Source organism: Neopelma chrysocephalum, unplaced genomic scaffold, assembly GCF_003984885.1.
Source record: "Neopelma chrysocephalum unplaced genomic scaffold, ASM398488v2 Primary Assembly neopelma1_257, whole genome shotgun sequence".
Lineage (NCBI taxonomy): Eukaryota > Metazoa > Chordata > Aves > Passeriformes > Pipridae > Neopelma > Neopelma chrysocephalum.
This window is the reverse complement of record NW_020897919.1, coordinates 192,072-207,090: the sequence shown is the minus strand read 5'-3', so window position 1 is coordinate 207,090 and position 15,019 is coordinate 192,072. Positions and strand designations below refer to the sequence as shown.

The window sequence follows — 15,019 nt, the reverse complement described above, 5'->3', positions numbered from 1 at the left end:
TTACCCATTTTTGCCATTAAGTAGAAAAACCCTGAAGTGACCCATAAGCATTTCCCACAGACTGTCTGCTGTTCATCCCTGCACAGAAAGAGGAAGCACACAAGGTTCATCAGGAGCTCCAGGGAGGGAGGTGGGGTAAGAGAATACAACTACAATCCCCATCTCCTCTGAGGACATTGCTGTGCAAGCAGCCAGGAGACAGAGACCAAACCCAACAGAACACTGGGTATCAGGGGCACAAAAAGAGGCAGCACACAAACATTTTACAGCAGGCAGACACTGCCTCCCACAGCAGAACACAGAGGGGCAAAAGATAACCCACTCCTTTGGTTAAAGGGAAAATGGAAGAGAAGGAAAAGTGATTGACATACACAGGAACAGAAATTAGAAGAGTTATGGCCTCATAGCAATTAAAACTCCTCCACTTCTGTTCCTCCCCAACAGGCAAAAGCATTCTGGGAGATGGAGCAGGCAGCAGACACTGGAATCTGAGGGTTGCACCAGGAGTTAGCCAACAGTATTTCCTCTGAATTTTTATAAGAGACTACTATAGATAAATCATGTCCACCACACCGACAGCAGTGACCCAGGTTTGCCCAGTCATGTGTGTGACAGAAGGAAGTAGATTTTCTTTCACTTTTCAGGAATAGCAGAAAAAAAAAATCACGATACCACCCAACACAGGTTCAGAATGTTTTCTTGCCATTTTAAATGTGACTTAATTGCCTGAAAGATAATGTCCTAGAATACCATTACTTACAGAAGGAACATGACATCAACCCTTCCAAAGACAGCTTCTGTACCAGCACTGAAGAGGCTGATAATGTCCAGAACATCGTGTGATTCTGTTCTTCGGACACTGACCCCTCCTGTGTTTCTCCTTGAGGAAGTTATTGTGTCCATCTTAGAGGCTGCAACAAGAGCAAACACCAACATTGCTGCTCTGGGGATCCCGCTGCAATCCACTGACCAGAGTCACTTCAGATGGATTCCTCTAAGAACTCCTAAGTGGTGCAATTCCTATGGATTTAGGTGCCTGGTTCCTGTACACCACACAGGTATATACTGCCTGCACATACACAGAGCATGCAGGCAGTGCACATATGGAAATGCAGCAGGCAATCATCCCTACTGCCTGGATCCTACACAGGCTTTAATAGGTTACAGTTGCTTTTACATTTACTCACTTATGGGCATTGGCATGGTAGCCATCAGAACAGTGCCTGCAGGCTGGGAGGCTCAGCTGGGGACAATCAGGGTAACAATTAAACAGCAGCTTCAGGTGACTTAATTCTCCAAAAGTGTGCCTCAAGTTTCTTTTAAATCAACACCAGCGCTTAAATTTCAAAAGGAATTGAAAGTTCTATGGCCTTCCTGCCCAGAAGAAAACTGTTTGTTTGTGGTTCCACGTTCACAGGTGCCAGGTAGAAGAGATTTATTGATCCGCCCAGCAACTTCAGAACACACAGGGGCAGCAGATACTCAAGCAACTTGTAATTGGGCAGCAGATACTCAAACCACCTGTGGGCGGGCAGCAGATACTCAAACCACCTGCGGGCATCCCCTCAGTTCTAACACCTTTCAGCTGTGTGTCTGCTCAATACTGCAGCCCACTGCAATACAATTAACAATTACGAATGTGAAATAAAGTGACCAAACAATAGTTTTCCGCAATTTCTAAAAAATACACGTAAAACATAGCATCACTAACTCAAAAAAAAGGTTAAATGAGCGACGCACCAAGACCAGCAGAGCATTTTCACCAGCCTGCCAAACACAAGAGCCACTTCTAGCAGTGGCTCCAAACCCAGGCATGGTGCCCAATTTTTAGGCACCACAGATCCCAGCCTGAATGGGAACAGAACAACAAAAGAAACCCCCAATTTCATACTTTTTAAGTACAGAGAAAGTCACATGCACTGCTACATCTTCCACAGACAAACAAGACACTTTGGTGCCAGCACAGGTCTCAGCCACACCAATATACGTTTGCAAAGAGGTCCTGGGACCAACCTGAAGCAAGACATCCTCTGCAGATACGGTGCCAGTTCCATATATAAAAACGTACAGGAGGGGTTTTTTTAACTGTCATTAATGAATTGAAATATAGCACTAAGATCATCTCAACTCAGGAAAACACTTTGCTGCGTTCACAGATTAAGTCGCTCAACTCAATGCATTGAAAAAAACACCACCCCCTTCAACACGAGCTCCCCCGAACACGCACCAAGCCCTGAATGACAGAAAGCAGCACTCACACAGTAAAAAAAGTACCATTTTCACGAGGAAACGCGCTGTTCCTACAACAGGTCCCGCATTGCCCTCCCCGGAGCAGCATCTCAGAGAGACCCGGCGGTGAAGAACCGCCCGCCCGGAGCGGCTCAGCCCGTCCCCCTCAGACACCCCTGCGCCCCGTCTCTGCTCTTTCTGGCTCAAAACGCACGGAACGCGCACGTACCTGGGCTGGGCGAGCAGGGACGCTCCTGCGGGACACGGGACCTCCGGCAGCGGCTCCTGCGGGACACCCGGCGTCATTAGGGCGGGGATGGGGCCGCCCGGCCCCGCCTCCGGGGCGGAGCGGTCCCGCCCCCGGCACACGCCCAGCGGCGGGCCGGGCGAGTACCAGAGTTGTACCGCGGGCGCTGGACGGACACCGGCACGGTGCCGTTCCGGGGATCCGGGCGGGAGGGACCCGGGCGGGAGGCACCCGGGACTCCCCTCAGGCGCCGGACCCCTCAGGCGCGAGCGCTCCCATCCCCGGGCACGTGCTTCCCCCAGCGCCCGCCGAGCCGCCAGGGGGCGCCTCGCGGGGCACGGACACCACGCGCGACACCCCCCCCCCCCCCCCCGCACCCACCTGCCCCGCGCCCGGAGCGGAGCGGCCACGGGCGCGGACACACGGACTGGCGCGAGGCACGGACCGACCCACGGACGGACCGAGCCCGGGAAACAGACGGACGGAGCCCGGCAAACGGACGGACCCACGGACGGCCCCGGGGACCGCCCACCGCCGCCGCCCCGGGACGCGCCGCCGGTTGCCGCGGCAACGACGCTGGGGGCGGTGCTGCGTGAGGTCAGGGGTGGCGGGGCGGGGCCGGCGCGCGGCGCGGCGGCAAGATGGCGTCTACGGCGGCCGGGAAGCAGCGCATCCCCAAAGTGGCGAAGGTGGGTGGGCGGCGGCACCCCCGCAGCTCCCCGGGGCCCGCGGACCCCGGCACGGAGCCGCCCGGGACCGGGCCGTGCGGGTCGCGGGGCCCCCGGCGCCGCCCTCGGCGAACACCGCGCCTGGCGAGGCGCCGGAGGAAACCGGCAACGGGGAACTTGACGGGTTCGCGTAGGGAAATGTGAACCGAGCGCCCCTTCCGCTTACCTTTCAGGTGAAAAATAAAGCACCCGCCGAGGTTCAGATCACAGCGGAGCAGCTTCTGAGAGAGGCCAAGGAGAGGGAACTCGAGCTTCTCCCGCCGCCTCCACAGCAGAAGATCACAGATGTTGAAGAGCTAAATGACTATAAACTCCGGAAAAGAAAGGTACAGTAAAATAACAAACCCAATCTCGACCCTTAGGTAAAGCACTAAAACTCTGCTGTTTTTAGCTTAGACAAGATGTAGTTTGTATCCCTTGTGGGCTTTCCAGGCAAGTACCCATTCTTTAGAAACCATAACTGCTTCGTGCTGCTTCTGTGCAAAACCTGTAAGCTAAACCCGTGTTGTTTAACATGGAATTCGGTAGCAGATATCTCCCCTGTGCCCATGTTTGGAATACTAAAACGGTTGTTACATCTATGGGTTACAGGCACTTCCTGCATTACCACCAGCATCTGGCCAGGCAGCACGAGACAGGACCAAGCTTTCTACGCTAATCACGGTTCAGTTTGTTGCTTGAGTAAGATATTTCGGGTAGCGGGTTGCAGGAACTCAAGTTTAGTCCTATAGGACTATTCTACATTTCCAGCTTCTTTGCCCAGCAGTTTTTACAGTGCTTTTTTAAGAATGATTCGTTACCACTTCTGCATAGGTGTAAGACATTCATTCCTGTAATAATAATACCCCATAAGGCGTTTATAACACTGGTCTGCAGAAGGGTTTCTTACTCACAGGTATAATTCCCTCCCCAGACTTTTGAAGACAACATAAGAAAGAACAGGACTGTCATCAGTAACTGGATCAAGTACGCGCAATGGGAGGAGAGCCTGAAGGAGATCCAGAGGTAACCAGGGTGCAGCTGCGGGCAGCTCCTATAAACCTTTTTAGGCACACGTTGCCCAACACGAGGTCCTGGAGGCACATTACACCTGCAGCTTACCTGTGTTTTGCAGAGCCCGGTCCATCTACGAGCGCGCCCTGGACGTGGACTACAGGAACGTCACGCTATGGCTCAAGTACGCCGAGATGGAGATGAAGAACCGCCAGGTGAACCACGCCCGCAACATCTGGGACCGGGCCATCACCACCCTGCCCAGGGTCAACCAGTTCTGGTACGTTGGCAGAGCCCAGAGCAGCTCTGCTGCCTCCGGAGACTGCACGTCATTTGTCTGCTCTGGGATCGTGCCAGAGTGCCTTGTCTCCTGTTTCTTCAAGTCTTCAGGCTAGTCTGAAAACAGAGGAAGGCTGAAGTTTTGGAGTGGTTTTGTATTTTTTAAGTGGCAAGAGCACTGGGAGAGAAGGATGCTCGTGTGCTCGCGTGCTGCCAGTCACAACTGTGTCCGCAGGCATTTCTGGGGTGGAGGGGGATAGATGAACAAACCTCAGGGATGCTCTTGCAAAGCACTCCAAAAATCCTTGAGTTGCTGTGTTCACTATGCAGTTGTAGAAACTCAGTCTTCTTTCCCAAGGTACAAGTACACTTACATGGAGGAGATGCTGGGCAACGTTGCTGGGTCACGTCAAGTGTTCGAACGTTGGATGGAGTGGCAGCCAGAGGAGCAAGCCTGGCATTCCTACATCAACTTCGAGCTGAGATACAAGGAGGTGGACAGGGCACGAAGCATTTATGAGAGATATATCCTTTTCTGTGCCTTGGAACACCTGCCTAAGTTCAGGCCTGCATTCTTCCTTTCCTTAATTATTCCGTCTCTGGCAATATCCCTGTGCTCCTCTTCACTGTGGGGGGGCTGAGAATAAGCCACCACACCAAGAGCCAGCAGTAGGTATTAAGTGTTTAGGGAAAGCCATCAAATTCAGTGAATTTGTGGCTGTAGGTCCTGCCACAACATCTATGTTTAATTTCACTCATGCACCCAGCTTTTTCATAGTCACTTGTTTCAGATTTCTCCTCAGACTTCTCCCTGCCCTTTATCCGGTTTTTATCCCTTTTCAAGTTCTCAGTAAGGCATTTCCTTGCACGAACCCACCCTGGGAGTGGTTTGATGCAGCCCTTGAGCCCGCAGTCTCCGGGGGGGAACACAGCTGGGGGGGTCCTGCTCAGCCAGCAGCGTTTCTTTAACCGAGCCGCACTCGTGATCGTGCACCCCGACGTGAAGAACTGGATCAAGTACGCGCGCTTCGAGGAGAAGCACAGCTACTTCGCCCACGCCAGGAAGGTCTACGAGAGGGCCGTGGAGTTCTTTGGGGAGGAGCACATGGACGAGCACCTGTACGTGGCCTTCGCCAAGTTCGAGGAGAACCAGAAAGAAGTAAGGAATTGAAAAGGTTCTGTGAACCCAAACCCACACCCCTTAAATATGCTTTAAATATTCTAAACCTGTAAATGAATAAGAGATGGTGGGGGCTGACATTTACAGATTTCCCTCCCCCTCAAAGGTTACTCTTTAGGGAGATCTGCATTAGTCCTGTTCTAAAATAGTCGCTTACATAGAGATGTTCCATGATTCTGTAGTCTATTAAATATTGCCAAAAGCTCTTTAAGGAACTGTAGGGTAGGACTGAAACTGCCTTGTAAATATTATTCCAGTGATATTTAATGTTATCAGTTTGAAAGAGTAAGGGTGATCTACAAGTATGCCCTGGATAGAATTCCGAAGCAGGACGCCCAGAATCTCTTCAAGAATTACACCATTTTTGAGAAGAAGTTTGGAGACAGGAGGGGAATTGAAGACATCATTGTCAGCAAGAGGAGATTCCAGTATGAAGAGGAGGTGAAGGTATGTGTTACAGGTACCCTCCAGGCTCACTGTGCATCCAGCTGCTGCTTCAGGTACAGCAGTGTCTTGTGATGTGAAGGCTGATGAGTTTTACATTATCCCTGATAGTCAAAGAAAGCACCAAGAGAATACCAAGACAGTGTTGATTTTGTAGGCAGAATTCTATCCATGGAGAAGAGAATGATATTTTGCACTCACTGCTTTTGTGTTTCTGGTTTCTAATCCAGACTGTGCAGGCAAAGTTTCTGGTTGAACTCAGAGCTTGGTACCCTTTGAAGTAACCCTAGGGCATGATGCAGTTTAGCTTATAACACTACTCCAGTTATGGGGTACCCATTCCAGGACACCTCACCTGTGCCCAAGTACCTTTTTGGGAGGAAACAGGACTGTGCCACTCCTGTCTGCTGTTCACTGAACACTGCACATTTCACCATGCCCTCATCCCTTCTCACACTTCATTTAGAAAATACTTGTAGGCACAATAAGAACAAAACTCACTTTAACCCAAAAGCTCTAATGTGACCTATTTTAAAGGAGAAATTCCGACTAAAACTTAAGCAGAGGAACAGTGTCTGTTATTTGTAGTGACTGAAGCTTCTTCCCTGTTTCCCTGCTCCCCTCCATGCCCCTGGCAGGCGAACCCCCACAATTACGACGCGTGGTTCGACTACCTGCGGCTGGTGGAGAGCGACGCGGACGCCGAGACCGTGCGGGAGGTGTACGAGAGAGCCATCGCCAACGTGCCCCCCATCCAGGAGAAGAGGCACTGGAAGAGGTACATCTACCTCTGGATCAACTACGCCCTGTACGAAGAGCTGGAGGCAAAGGCAAGTAGTAAGAACTCAGGGGTTTTTTTTCTTTCTTTCATAAGTATTTTCCATATTTAAACAGCTACTGGTATTTTAACAGGAAAACTGAGGACTACACATGCTGTGTCTTACTGCTTTTCTGCAACAAGCTACATGGTTTACCATTTAAGCATATGGGATTTTTCCCTTTTCAGTTGTCCCTCCTATGCGTGGGGGATACAAAAAACAAAAACAACACCAAACTTGTTTCACCCCAGTTCATCCAGGAAGATGCTGATAATAAATGCAGAAGTGGGTATTTCTAGCCCCATCTGAACTGCACTGCTACCTGAACTTGTGAAATAGTTCTATATTTAGCAAAACGTTTGTGAAGCACCCACATTGCTGCTATAGGGGCCTTCGAGGCTGTGCAAGTATTTCTTCTGTTACCAATCGTGCAGTGTTAGAGCTACTCTAAGTGGAGAGCACTATTTGGGGTCTGTTAAAGGAAAACAGACTAGTTGTTTTCCCTCTTAGAATAGGGACACCCCTGGTTTTATTGTCTGCTTCTTAGCAGTGAATCTTGCTTTCAGAAGGTGAGTCTTGCTGATTCTTACCTTCAAATTGTGCATACCAAGTAGATAAGTATATTTATATCTTGAATATTCATAATTCTAACCAGTTTAACTTAAAAAATAGTTCTGTAGTTTTACAGTCATTGCAGGATTCAAAATACAGTATACAAAGTATTCAATGGTGCCTGTTCTTACAGGATGCAGAGAGAACCAGACAGGTGTACCAGGCTTGCCTCGAGCTCCTTCCCCATAAAAAGGTATGGCTCCTCCAGCACTTCGGGGTCAGTTTGGGGTTAAAGTTTCCCAGATAATATCCTTTAGTTCTCTTCCCCTCCACAGATTCAAGTGTATAAACAGCTCCAAATACCTGCTAACACATTCATGAAGGCATCACTCAGAACTTTAAGTGCCCCTTTCAGTTTCTCAAAATGTCCATCTTCCAAAGTGGATAGGGTTTTTTTTCAAGCTAAGGTCTAACTTACATCACTGTGGGAAACAGCAGGACAAGCACGGTGTCAGATTCCCCCATACAGATGAAACAAAAGGGCTTCTGCACTATTTTAAAGTTATTAAATAGACTTTAAGAAGCTAAAATTGCACATAGTCAAAAGATAGAGAAAACCACTTAGTCTTTACTTACATAGCTTCCTCCTCAGGTTGCTCCAGGCTGAATTACTTGTAGTCTCCACAGTATACTTGATGCTCTGCTTTGCTGGGGTCACCACCTTTTATAGCAGCTGCACCTAACAGCCTGCACGGTCCCACCCGAGGCAGCTGCAGTTGGTAAAACATCTTTCAGGTGTGTCCTCCCCGTTACAATTGGCCTTCAGAGCTGATTTTTGAGGGAATTTGTGGGGTTTTCTTTGCTAATGAGATTTAACTGAAACATCCACGGGGCCAAACCCGTACAACTATTGATCTGCATTACCTTGGAACGTCAGAAAATCTTAGTTCGTGTTCTTTCTTTTCCAGTTTGTCATTATTCGCCTCATCTGAGTGTCAGGTGTGCAGATTAGGATTAATCTGTAATTAAGAGCTGTTAAGTGATTCGTTGACTGCTGATGTGTTACCGGTTGATGATTGGTTAACGAACTCCTTTCTCTCTTTAAAAAGACTTCCTCCTCGCTATTTTCCCTTTCAGCAGGAATGGAGGATGTTGCCCTGTCCTAGCGAGGTTGTTTTGGGTAATGGACTCTCAACATTTTAGCAGAAAAACACCGAGCTCAAACGAGACTAAATGTAGTAATAATAGCATTTTTTTAATAGATGGAGTGTTTGTGGTTTTTTAAGGTATATGTGCAATATATTTTACTGAGTTTCCAGCCTAAATATTACATTCTTTTTTTTCTTCCAGTTTACATTTGCCAAGATGTGGCTGCTGTATGCACAGTTTGAAATACGCCAGAAGAACCTCCCCCTTGCCAGAAGGGCTTTGGTGAGCTTTTGTCAGTGCCCTAATTGACTTTGCCAACTAACAGTAACACAGGAATAGCATTAGGAGATCTTAAATTGTCCTTTATAAATTGCTGATTTAATCCACTTAAATAAAGCATCCGAGGAGTCTGCAGGGACCAGCATTTACTGTCATGTACGATTTAAAAAGAAGGGCAGCTCGCTATGATGAATTAGCCGCGGGCAGAAATGACAAAGCACTCCTCTGAATGCAGAGCACCCCCCGTCAGCTTAGTGCCATTACAAGTTGCTAACTGCTGCCGATTCGTTACAGTGATACATTCTAAAAAGCTTTTTAGATAAAGGGGAGGTTTGACTCTTAGAAATTAAAACCTGTCGAACAGAGTGTGTGAGTCTCAGACTGCTGAGAGAAGCAATCCCAGGGATTTAGGGCAGGCTGAGGAGCTGCTGAGCAGGTTCACTGTGTGAATGTCAGCAAGTCAGGGGACTGCGGGGTGTGTTTTGGCACCAAGACCTTTTGAAATAAACTTCCTTTCCTCTCAGCTCAGATATTCCTATACTCAGGGATTTTGGGAGAAAGCCAGCATTGGTAACAGCTGAGGTGGTTTGACTTTAAAGAGCAAACTAAAAGGGGCTTCAACCAAAACAGTGATGGAGGGTACATGGAGAAGGACTGGGCATATTTTGAAGCAGCAGCAGCATTTGCAGAGCTGGAGGGCTGTAACAGTGACCAAAGTAATACTCCCAAGTGGTGGATCCCTCTGTTTTTAATAAGTTCCAAGATAATAAATGTGTAGGAACATTGTGCAGGAGAGCTGTAGTGGGGGAGTTTGATCTCCAGTTACTTCACTCACGTTGGCCTGAGGGAACAGAGGCTGTGCTGCCTAATAAATAATCCTTGTCCCTGCAAGTGGCTCCGAGGTGGTTTGCTACAGCTTGTCTCAGGTGTGCCTGTTCTTAACTCTTGTTTTAAAAGGTTCTCAAGCTAAGAACCAGAAACTGCTTTCTCACAGCTTGCCTTTAGGGCAGACAGTTTTCTCCAGAGTCTGAGGCATATCAGAAGGAAAACTTTTGAACTTTTTAAGGACGTTATTCTCTACCTGTCCATTGGAGGGGGAACCATTCTCTGCATGAGGGGGTGCAGTGTGGGGCCAGGAGACAGTTTGGTTTGATACCATTTGTTTTGTAAGATGCTTGGGAACTGTTTAGCTGACAGACTGGTACAGACTGGTACTGTGCTTCCTTCAGCTGCTGGTGCAGGATGAAGTGCTCGGCTGAGCCAGGGTAAGTTCCAGCTCACACTCCATGGGGGATCCATGTTCTGTAAAAGTGTAACAAGCGAGGACATTATCTGCTTCCTGAGTTCTTGGTGTTTGTGGATGCACATTCATTCTGCAAACGCTGGTTGGGTTTCCCACTGGCCCTGAGCAGAGTCTGAAGAAACAGGCTGTGCAAAAAACGAGTTGTAGCTCTAATACTGGAGAGTAAAGAAACATTTAGAAAATACAGCGGGTTTTACTTGCCTGCAATATCATTAAGGGTCTTTTTCCTTAACAGGGGATGTCCATAGGTAAATGCCCAAAAAACAAACTGTTCAAAGGTTACATCGAGCTGGAGCTGCAGCTGCGGGAGTTCGACCGCTGCCGGAAGCTGTATGAGAAATTCCTGGAGTTCGCCCCGGAGAACTGCACCTCGTGGATTAAGTTTGCTGAGCTGGAGACCATCCTGGGGGACATCGACCGGGCCCGGGCCATCTATGAGCTGGCCATCGGGCAGCCCCGGCTGGACATGCCCGAGGTGAGGGGGAGGGCTCAGCACCTGAAGTGTTTGTTACAGGGTGTGGCTGATGAACGTGTAAATGACCCACCAGCTCAGACACAAACACGGCCCGGCGCTCCTTAATTCAGCATCTGTTTGTTGGCAGGGCCATGAACCCCCTGGCACAGCGTGAGGGGCAGAGCTGAATGGGTTGTGTGCACAGGGTTTGGTGCTGCTCAACCATAATCCCAGCCTGTGCTCTCAGTTAATGCTCTGATCTCAGACTTTTCTCAGGGAAATTTCACCTTTATCCATGCTCTTCCCCCCATTGTCTCAGTGTGCTCTGAATGGTGCTGAAAGACTTCTCTGTTGCAGGTTCTTTGGAAATCCTACATTGACTTTGAGATTGAGCAAGAGGAGTATGAGAAGACCAGGAACCTCTACCGCCGGTTGCTTCAGCGGACACAGCACGTCAAGGTGTGTGTTGGGCACCCAGGGCACAGAGCTGGTCCTGAACGTGGCCCACGGGGCAGAGGAAGCCTCGGCTGCCTGGGTTCAAATCAACCCAAGTTCAGTCCCGTGCCTGTGCTGGGAAGGGGGGAATGAAGCTTCTAAATTCCGTATGGCAACAGGTGTATCTCAGGTGAAAGCAGCTTTTCGAAGTGGCCCTCTTCCTGCTGAACCACCTCGGGATTTTAGTTCCAAAATCTTTGGAAGGAAAAAATAGTTGTGATTCCTTTGCGAAGGAAAAAATAGTCGCTCAGTGCTGTCACTGACTAAATTCACACAGATTTCTCGTGACCTGAAACAGCCACAAGAAATGTATCCACGTGGCTCACATGAGCGTTCTGCCTTGCTGAAACGAGGCAAATCTCGCACGCGTGAAACAAAACAGGGATTTTCAGACTTGCTTTGGGTGTTGGGCTGGGGTTTTTTGGGCTGCTTTGGGGTTTTTCAGGGGTGTTTCAGGCGGGGTTGCCTTGCTGTGCCCGCAGGTGTGGATCAGCTTCGCGCAGTTCGAGCTGTCGGCGGGCAGGGAGGAGCGGCTGCAGCGCTGCCGGCAGGTCTACGAGGAGGCCAACAAGGCCATGCGCAGCTGCGAGGAGAAGGAGGAGAGGGTCATGCTGCTGGAGTCCTGGAGGAGCTTCGAGGAGGAGTTCGGCTCCGATGGCACCAAGGAGAGGATAGATAAACTCATGCCCGAGAAAATAAAGAAGAGGAGAAAGCTGCAGGCCGAGGATGGGGTAAGGGAGAAGCGATGCCAGCTGTGGGTCCTGGGTGCCTTTGTGCCCTGGGGATGGGCTAACAAACATGGGCTTTAATTTTCTCTTAGTTCTCTTTCTCCTAATAGCCAACGTTAACATGCAAATTAAACTTGCTTTGTGGTGTTTTTTTCCCTAGTCTGATGCTGGCTGGGAGGAATACTATGACTATATTTTCCCAGAAGATACTGCCAATCAGCCTAACCTCAAGCTCTTGGCTATGGCAAAGCTCTGGAAGAAGCAGCAGCAGGAGAGCGAAGCTGCAGCCGTGGATCCTGACAAGGACATTGATGAAAGCCAGACTTAACACCTTGCCTGTCCCCACCCCTTTCCCGGGGCATTGTACAGTTATTTTCATTGGTGATAAATAAATGTATTTAGAGAGTTTTACTATTACTGACTTGAGATGGGGTTTGTGTGGAAAACAAGCACTGTATTGAAGTCGATTCCCTTTAATACCCTTGTTGGTTTCCAGTAGTCAAAGGAGAGGTCCTGGGACCAGTGCAGGGGTCTGCAGCCCTCACTAGTGACCTCAGAACTGGGTGGCAGTTCTCACTTCTAGCAGAAGGTCCCCTGTCCTCAGTCTGTGGGAGCAGGTGCCTGTCTGGGGTGCCAGGACCAGCCACGTCTGTGCAAGGCTCTGCTCCAGCCGGTGAGTCCTCCCTGCCTGGCTCTGTCCCAGGTTTATTCATCCTGAGAACTGGGCTGGCCACTAAGAACTGCACTGCTGGTGGGGGCAGCTGGGGCTGTCGGTGTCCTCACACCTCAGTCTGTTCACTGTGGGCACGTGGCTCTCACTCCCCCTCCTCTGTCCCCCCTCCACTCGCCCCACGTGAGCCTCTGGAATAACGTGTGCCTCTCATCTCTGAGTGTTTCTGTGCCTCACGTAGCCCATTACGTTGCAAATCTCGTTTCTATTTTCCCTCTTTCTCCAATCCCTCCCTCTGCTCTGGGTCCCATTGCTTTCCACATTTGCTTTCGACATTTCCCTCTACCCAATTCCCTGTCTTCGCTTTTTTGTTTCATTTAATTGAATTTTTTATGGAGTTTTCAGGGCTGGTAAGGTGGTTTTCTTGTGTATATTTTGATGGGAGTTTTTTTGGTGGGTTTTTTGGTTTTGTTTTTATTCTAGGAGCATTGCATTTTCCCAAGAATTCCTTACTTTGTTGAAGATGGAAGGTTGCCTTTTTATGCCAGCTTTGCTGTATGCTCTGTCAGTTGCTGATATCATCTCTCTTAATGAGACCAGTGGTGAGATTGTCAGCAGGGGTTCAGGTGAGCACCTTGCCTGTGTTTGTACATGGAGCTTTAGCAGCTCTCCAGAAAGCAGCAGGTGCACAGGGCAGTGCCTCACAGGGCAAGAACCATTGTTGTTCCGAGTTAAAAACCCAAACACTTGGATTTTCAAGCCAGATTGATTATTGTGGGGTTGTTGTTTCTGAGCACAGAGTTTGGATTTTTTTTTTTTGCCTTGCTCCTGCAGAGCTGCAGGTTCTCATGGTTAAGTTACGAAGCCCCAGTGCCCTCCTGGCCTGCCTGGATTTATCACCAGGCTGGGTGGAAGAGAAACATTCCTGCTGGAAAGGCTTCTGGCAGTGGGGAGGAGAGAAATAGCCCCCTGCCATGCCCAGGTTAAACCCCCGGGGTAACCTGATGTGTTGGGGGCTTTAGGGGTATGGAATGCCTTTAAATCTTGCAAAATTCAGATTTCCAGGTGGAAGAGGGAACACTGAGCAGTGGGTTCATGCCATGGGAAGGTGATCAGCTCAGCTGGTACCTGGCAGAGGAGGATCCACGGGGAGGGCGATGGAAAGATGCTGGGATTTAGGATGTATTTGTTCTATTGGACAGCTATTTAAAACCAGTCTTGCTCGTGGAATTGCTTGTTTAAAAGAGGGCTGACTCCATCATGCAGTCAGGAGTAAATGGGTTTTGCAGTCTGGAGCTTGTTGTGTGGCACTGTGAAACTGTCTGTCCCTGTCTCCCAACAACTGAGCAACAGTTGCTGCTGTGTTGGGGTCTGGAAATTATTGAGTTCACAGGCTGCTCTTCGGTTTTTAGGGAGCATTTCTTCTTATTTCTTGACTCTGAGTTCTGCACACTGTCTTTTGTGAAGTTGCTTTTACCTGCTTTTACAAAAACATCCCTCTTCACTAGGGATTTATAGTGTTTGTGCCTCCGTTCCACTTCTGTAGATAGCATCAGTCAATAAAAAGCTGCACTTGAAAGAAGATAAACACGTCTGTGCTTGGAAGTTGTGTTCTGTAAGTGCATGGTTTATCTGCTGCTTGCAAAAGCAAGATAAATGTGAGGACCACGTATGGAAAATATTCTCCCTCAGAGGGAGCTGAGCCTGGTGTGGGTGGGAGGTGAGGGGTTCTGGTACTGCAGGGCTGGGGTTTGGTGCCCAGGAGGCAGTTTGAGGTGCTTCTCCCTACCTGTGCCAGGTGGGATTTTATGCAGAACCTTGTGGCTCCGTGGGTTTTGTGGTGTCCTGCCTGTGGTTCACAGCTGGGCATGGTTTGCTGTGGGCAAGGCCGAAGCATCCGAGGTTACAGCACTTTGGAATTAGAGCTGTGTAAACTACCAGGCTGTAAACACCGGCAGGCTGGTTGTTCTGTTGCCTTAAATAGAAGAGGTATTTGGCTTTGGAGCTGGTTTGCCTTCACCTCCAGCCCCTGCTCTGTATCCTCTGGTGCTGCCACAGCACGGTGTCCGTCAGCTGTGCTCCCGTTCCATCCCTCCGGACCCCACGGCATTGGCACGGGGAGACCTTGGCATCAGCCCTGCTGGGAGTCACGGGCATGAGGGTGGGCAAAACCCCTGGGGGATACAGCAGTCACACTTCTCCAGGGAAGGAGTAAGAGCAGGGGCTCAGCAGTGACGTGGCTGCAGGAGTCATGCTGCAGTAACCTCCTATGGAATAGAAATATGGAAAAATCCGAGGCATTTCATGGGGATGTGAGCAAACTGGCTGAATGTGTAACATCTGTACAGACAAGTTCAGTGTAGCATGGGCTGGAGTGGTGTCTTGGTTGTGGCTGGGGTAGAATTCCCAAGAAGTCATCTTCCAGAGAGGGGTAGATCAGGGATTTCTTTTTGCTCTTGGTTGTCATGCAG

At 49.4% G+C, this 15,019-nt stretch overlaps 2 protein-coding genes across 5 annotated transcripts in view; one reads left to right on the top strand and one right to left on the bottom strand.

Annotated features, from left to right (window-relative positions):
• The window catches only part of CFAP61 (cilia and flagella associated protein 61), a 93,430-nt gene extending 90,384 nt beyond the window's left edge, over positions 1 to 3,046 (bottom strand). For 2 of the 4 annotated variants that reach the window (XM_027704154.1, XM_027704153.1), the window contains exons 1-2: positions 2,275 to 2,349; positions 761 to 911 (exon numbers count right to left, since the gene is read on the bottom strand). In XM_027704154.1, the coding sequence (XP_027559955.1) occupies positions 761 to 911; positions 2,275 to 2,338 (215 nt within the window). In that variant the 5' untranslated portion in view covers positions 2,339 to 2,349. Of the gene's footprint in view, positions 1 to 760; positions 912 to 2,274; positions 2,350 to 2,458; positions 2,515 to 2,857; positions 2,927 to 2,960 lie in introns of those variants that run through there. The other 2 variants (XM_027704156.1, XM_027704157.1) reach the window with 2 other exon arrangements.
• On the top strand, positions 3,038 to 12,299 carry CRNKL1 (crooked neck pre-mRNA splicing factor 1). Its single transcript, XM_027704158.1, has 14 exons — positions 3,038 to 3,165; positions 3,378 to 3,530; positions 4,118 to 4,209; positions 4,319 to 4,477; positions 4,835 to 5,001; positions 5,457 to 5,635; positions 5,933 to 6,103; positions 6,739 to 6,930; positions 7,664 to 7,723; positions 8,821 to 8,901; positions 10,437 to 10,676; positions 11,013 to 11,114; positions 11,633 to 11,881; positions 12,039 to 12,299. The coding sequence occupies exons 1-14, from the start codon at positions 3,118 to 3,120 to the stop codon at positions 12,204 to 12,206; spliced, it is 2,061 nt and encodes a 686-aa protein (XP_027559959.1). The 5' UTR covers positions 3,038 to 3,117; the 3' UTR covers positions 12,207 to 12,299.
• The last annotated feature ends 2,720 nt before the right edge of the window (positions 12,300 to 15,019 follow it).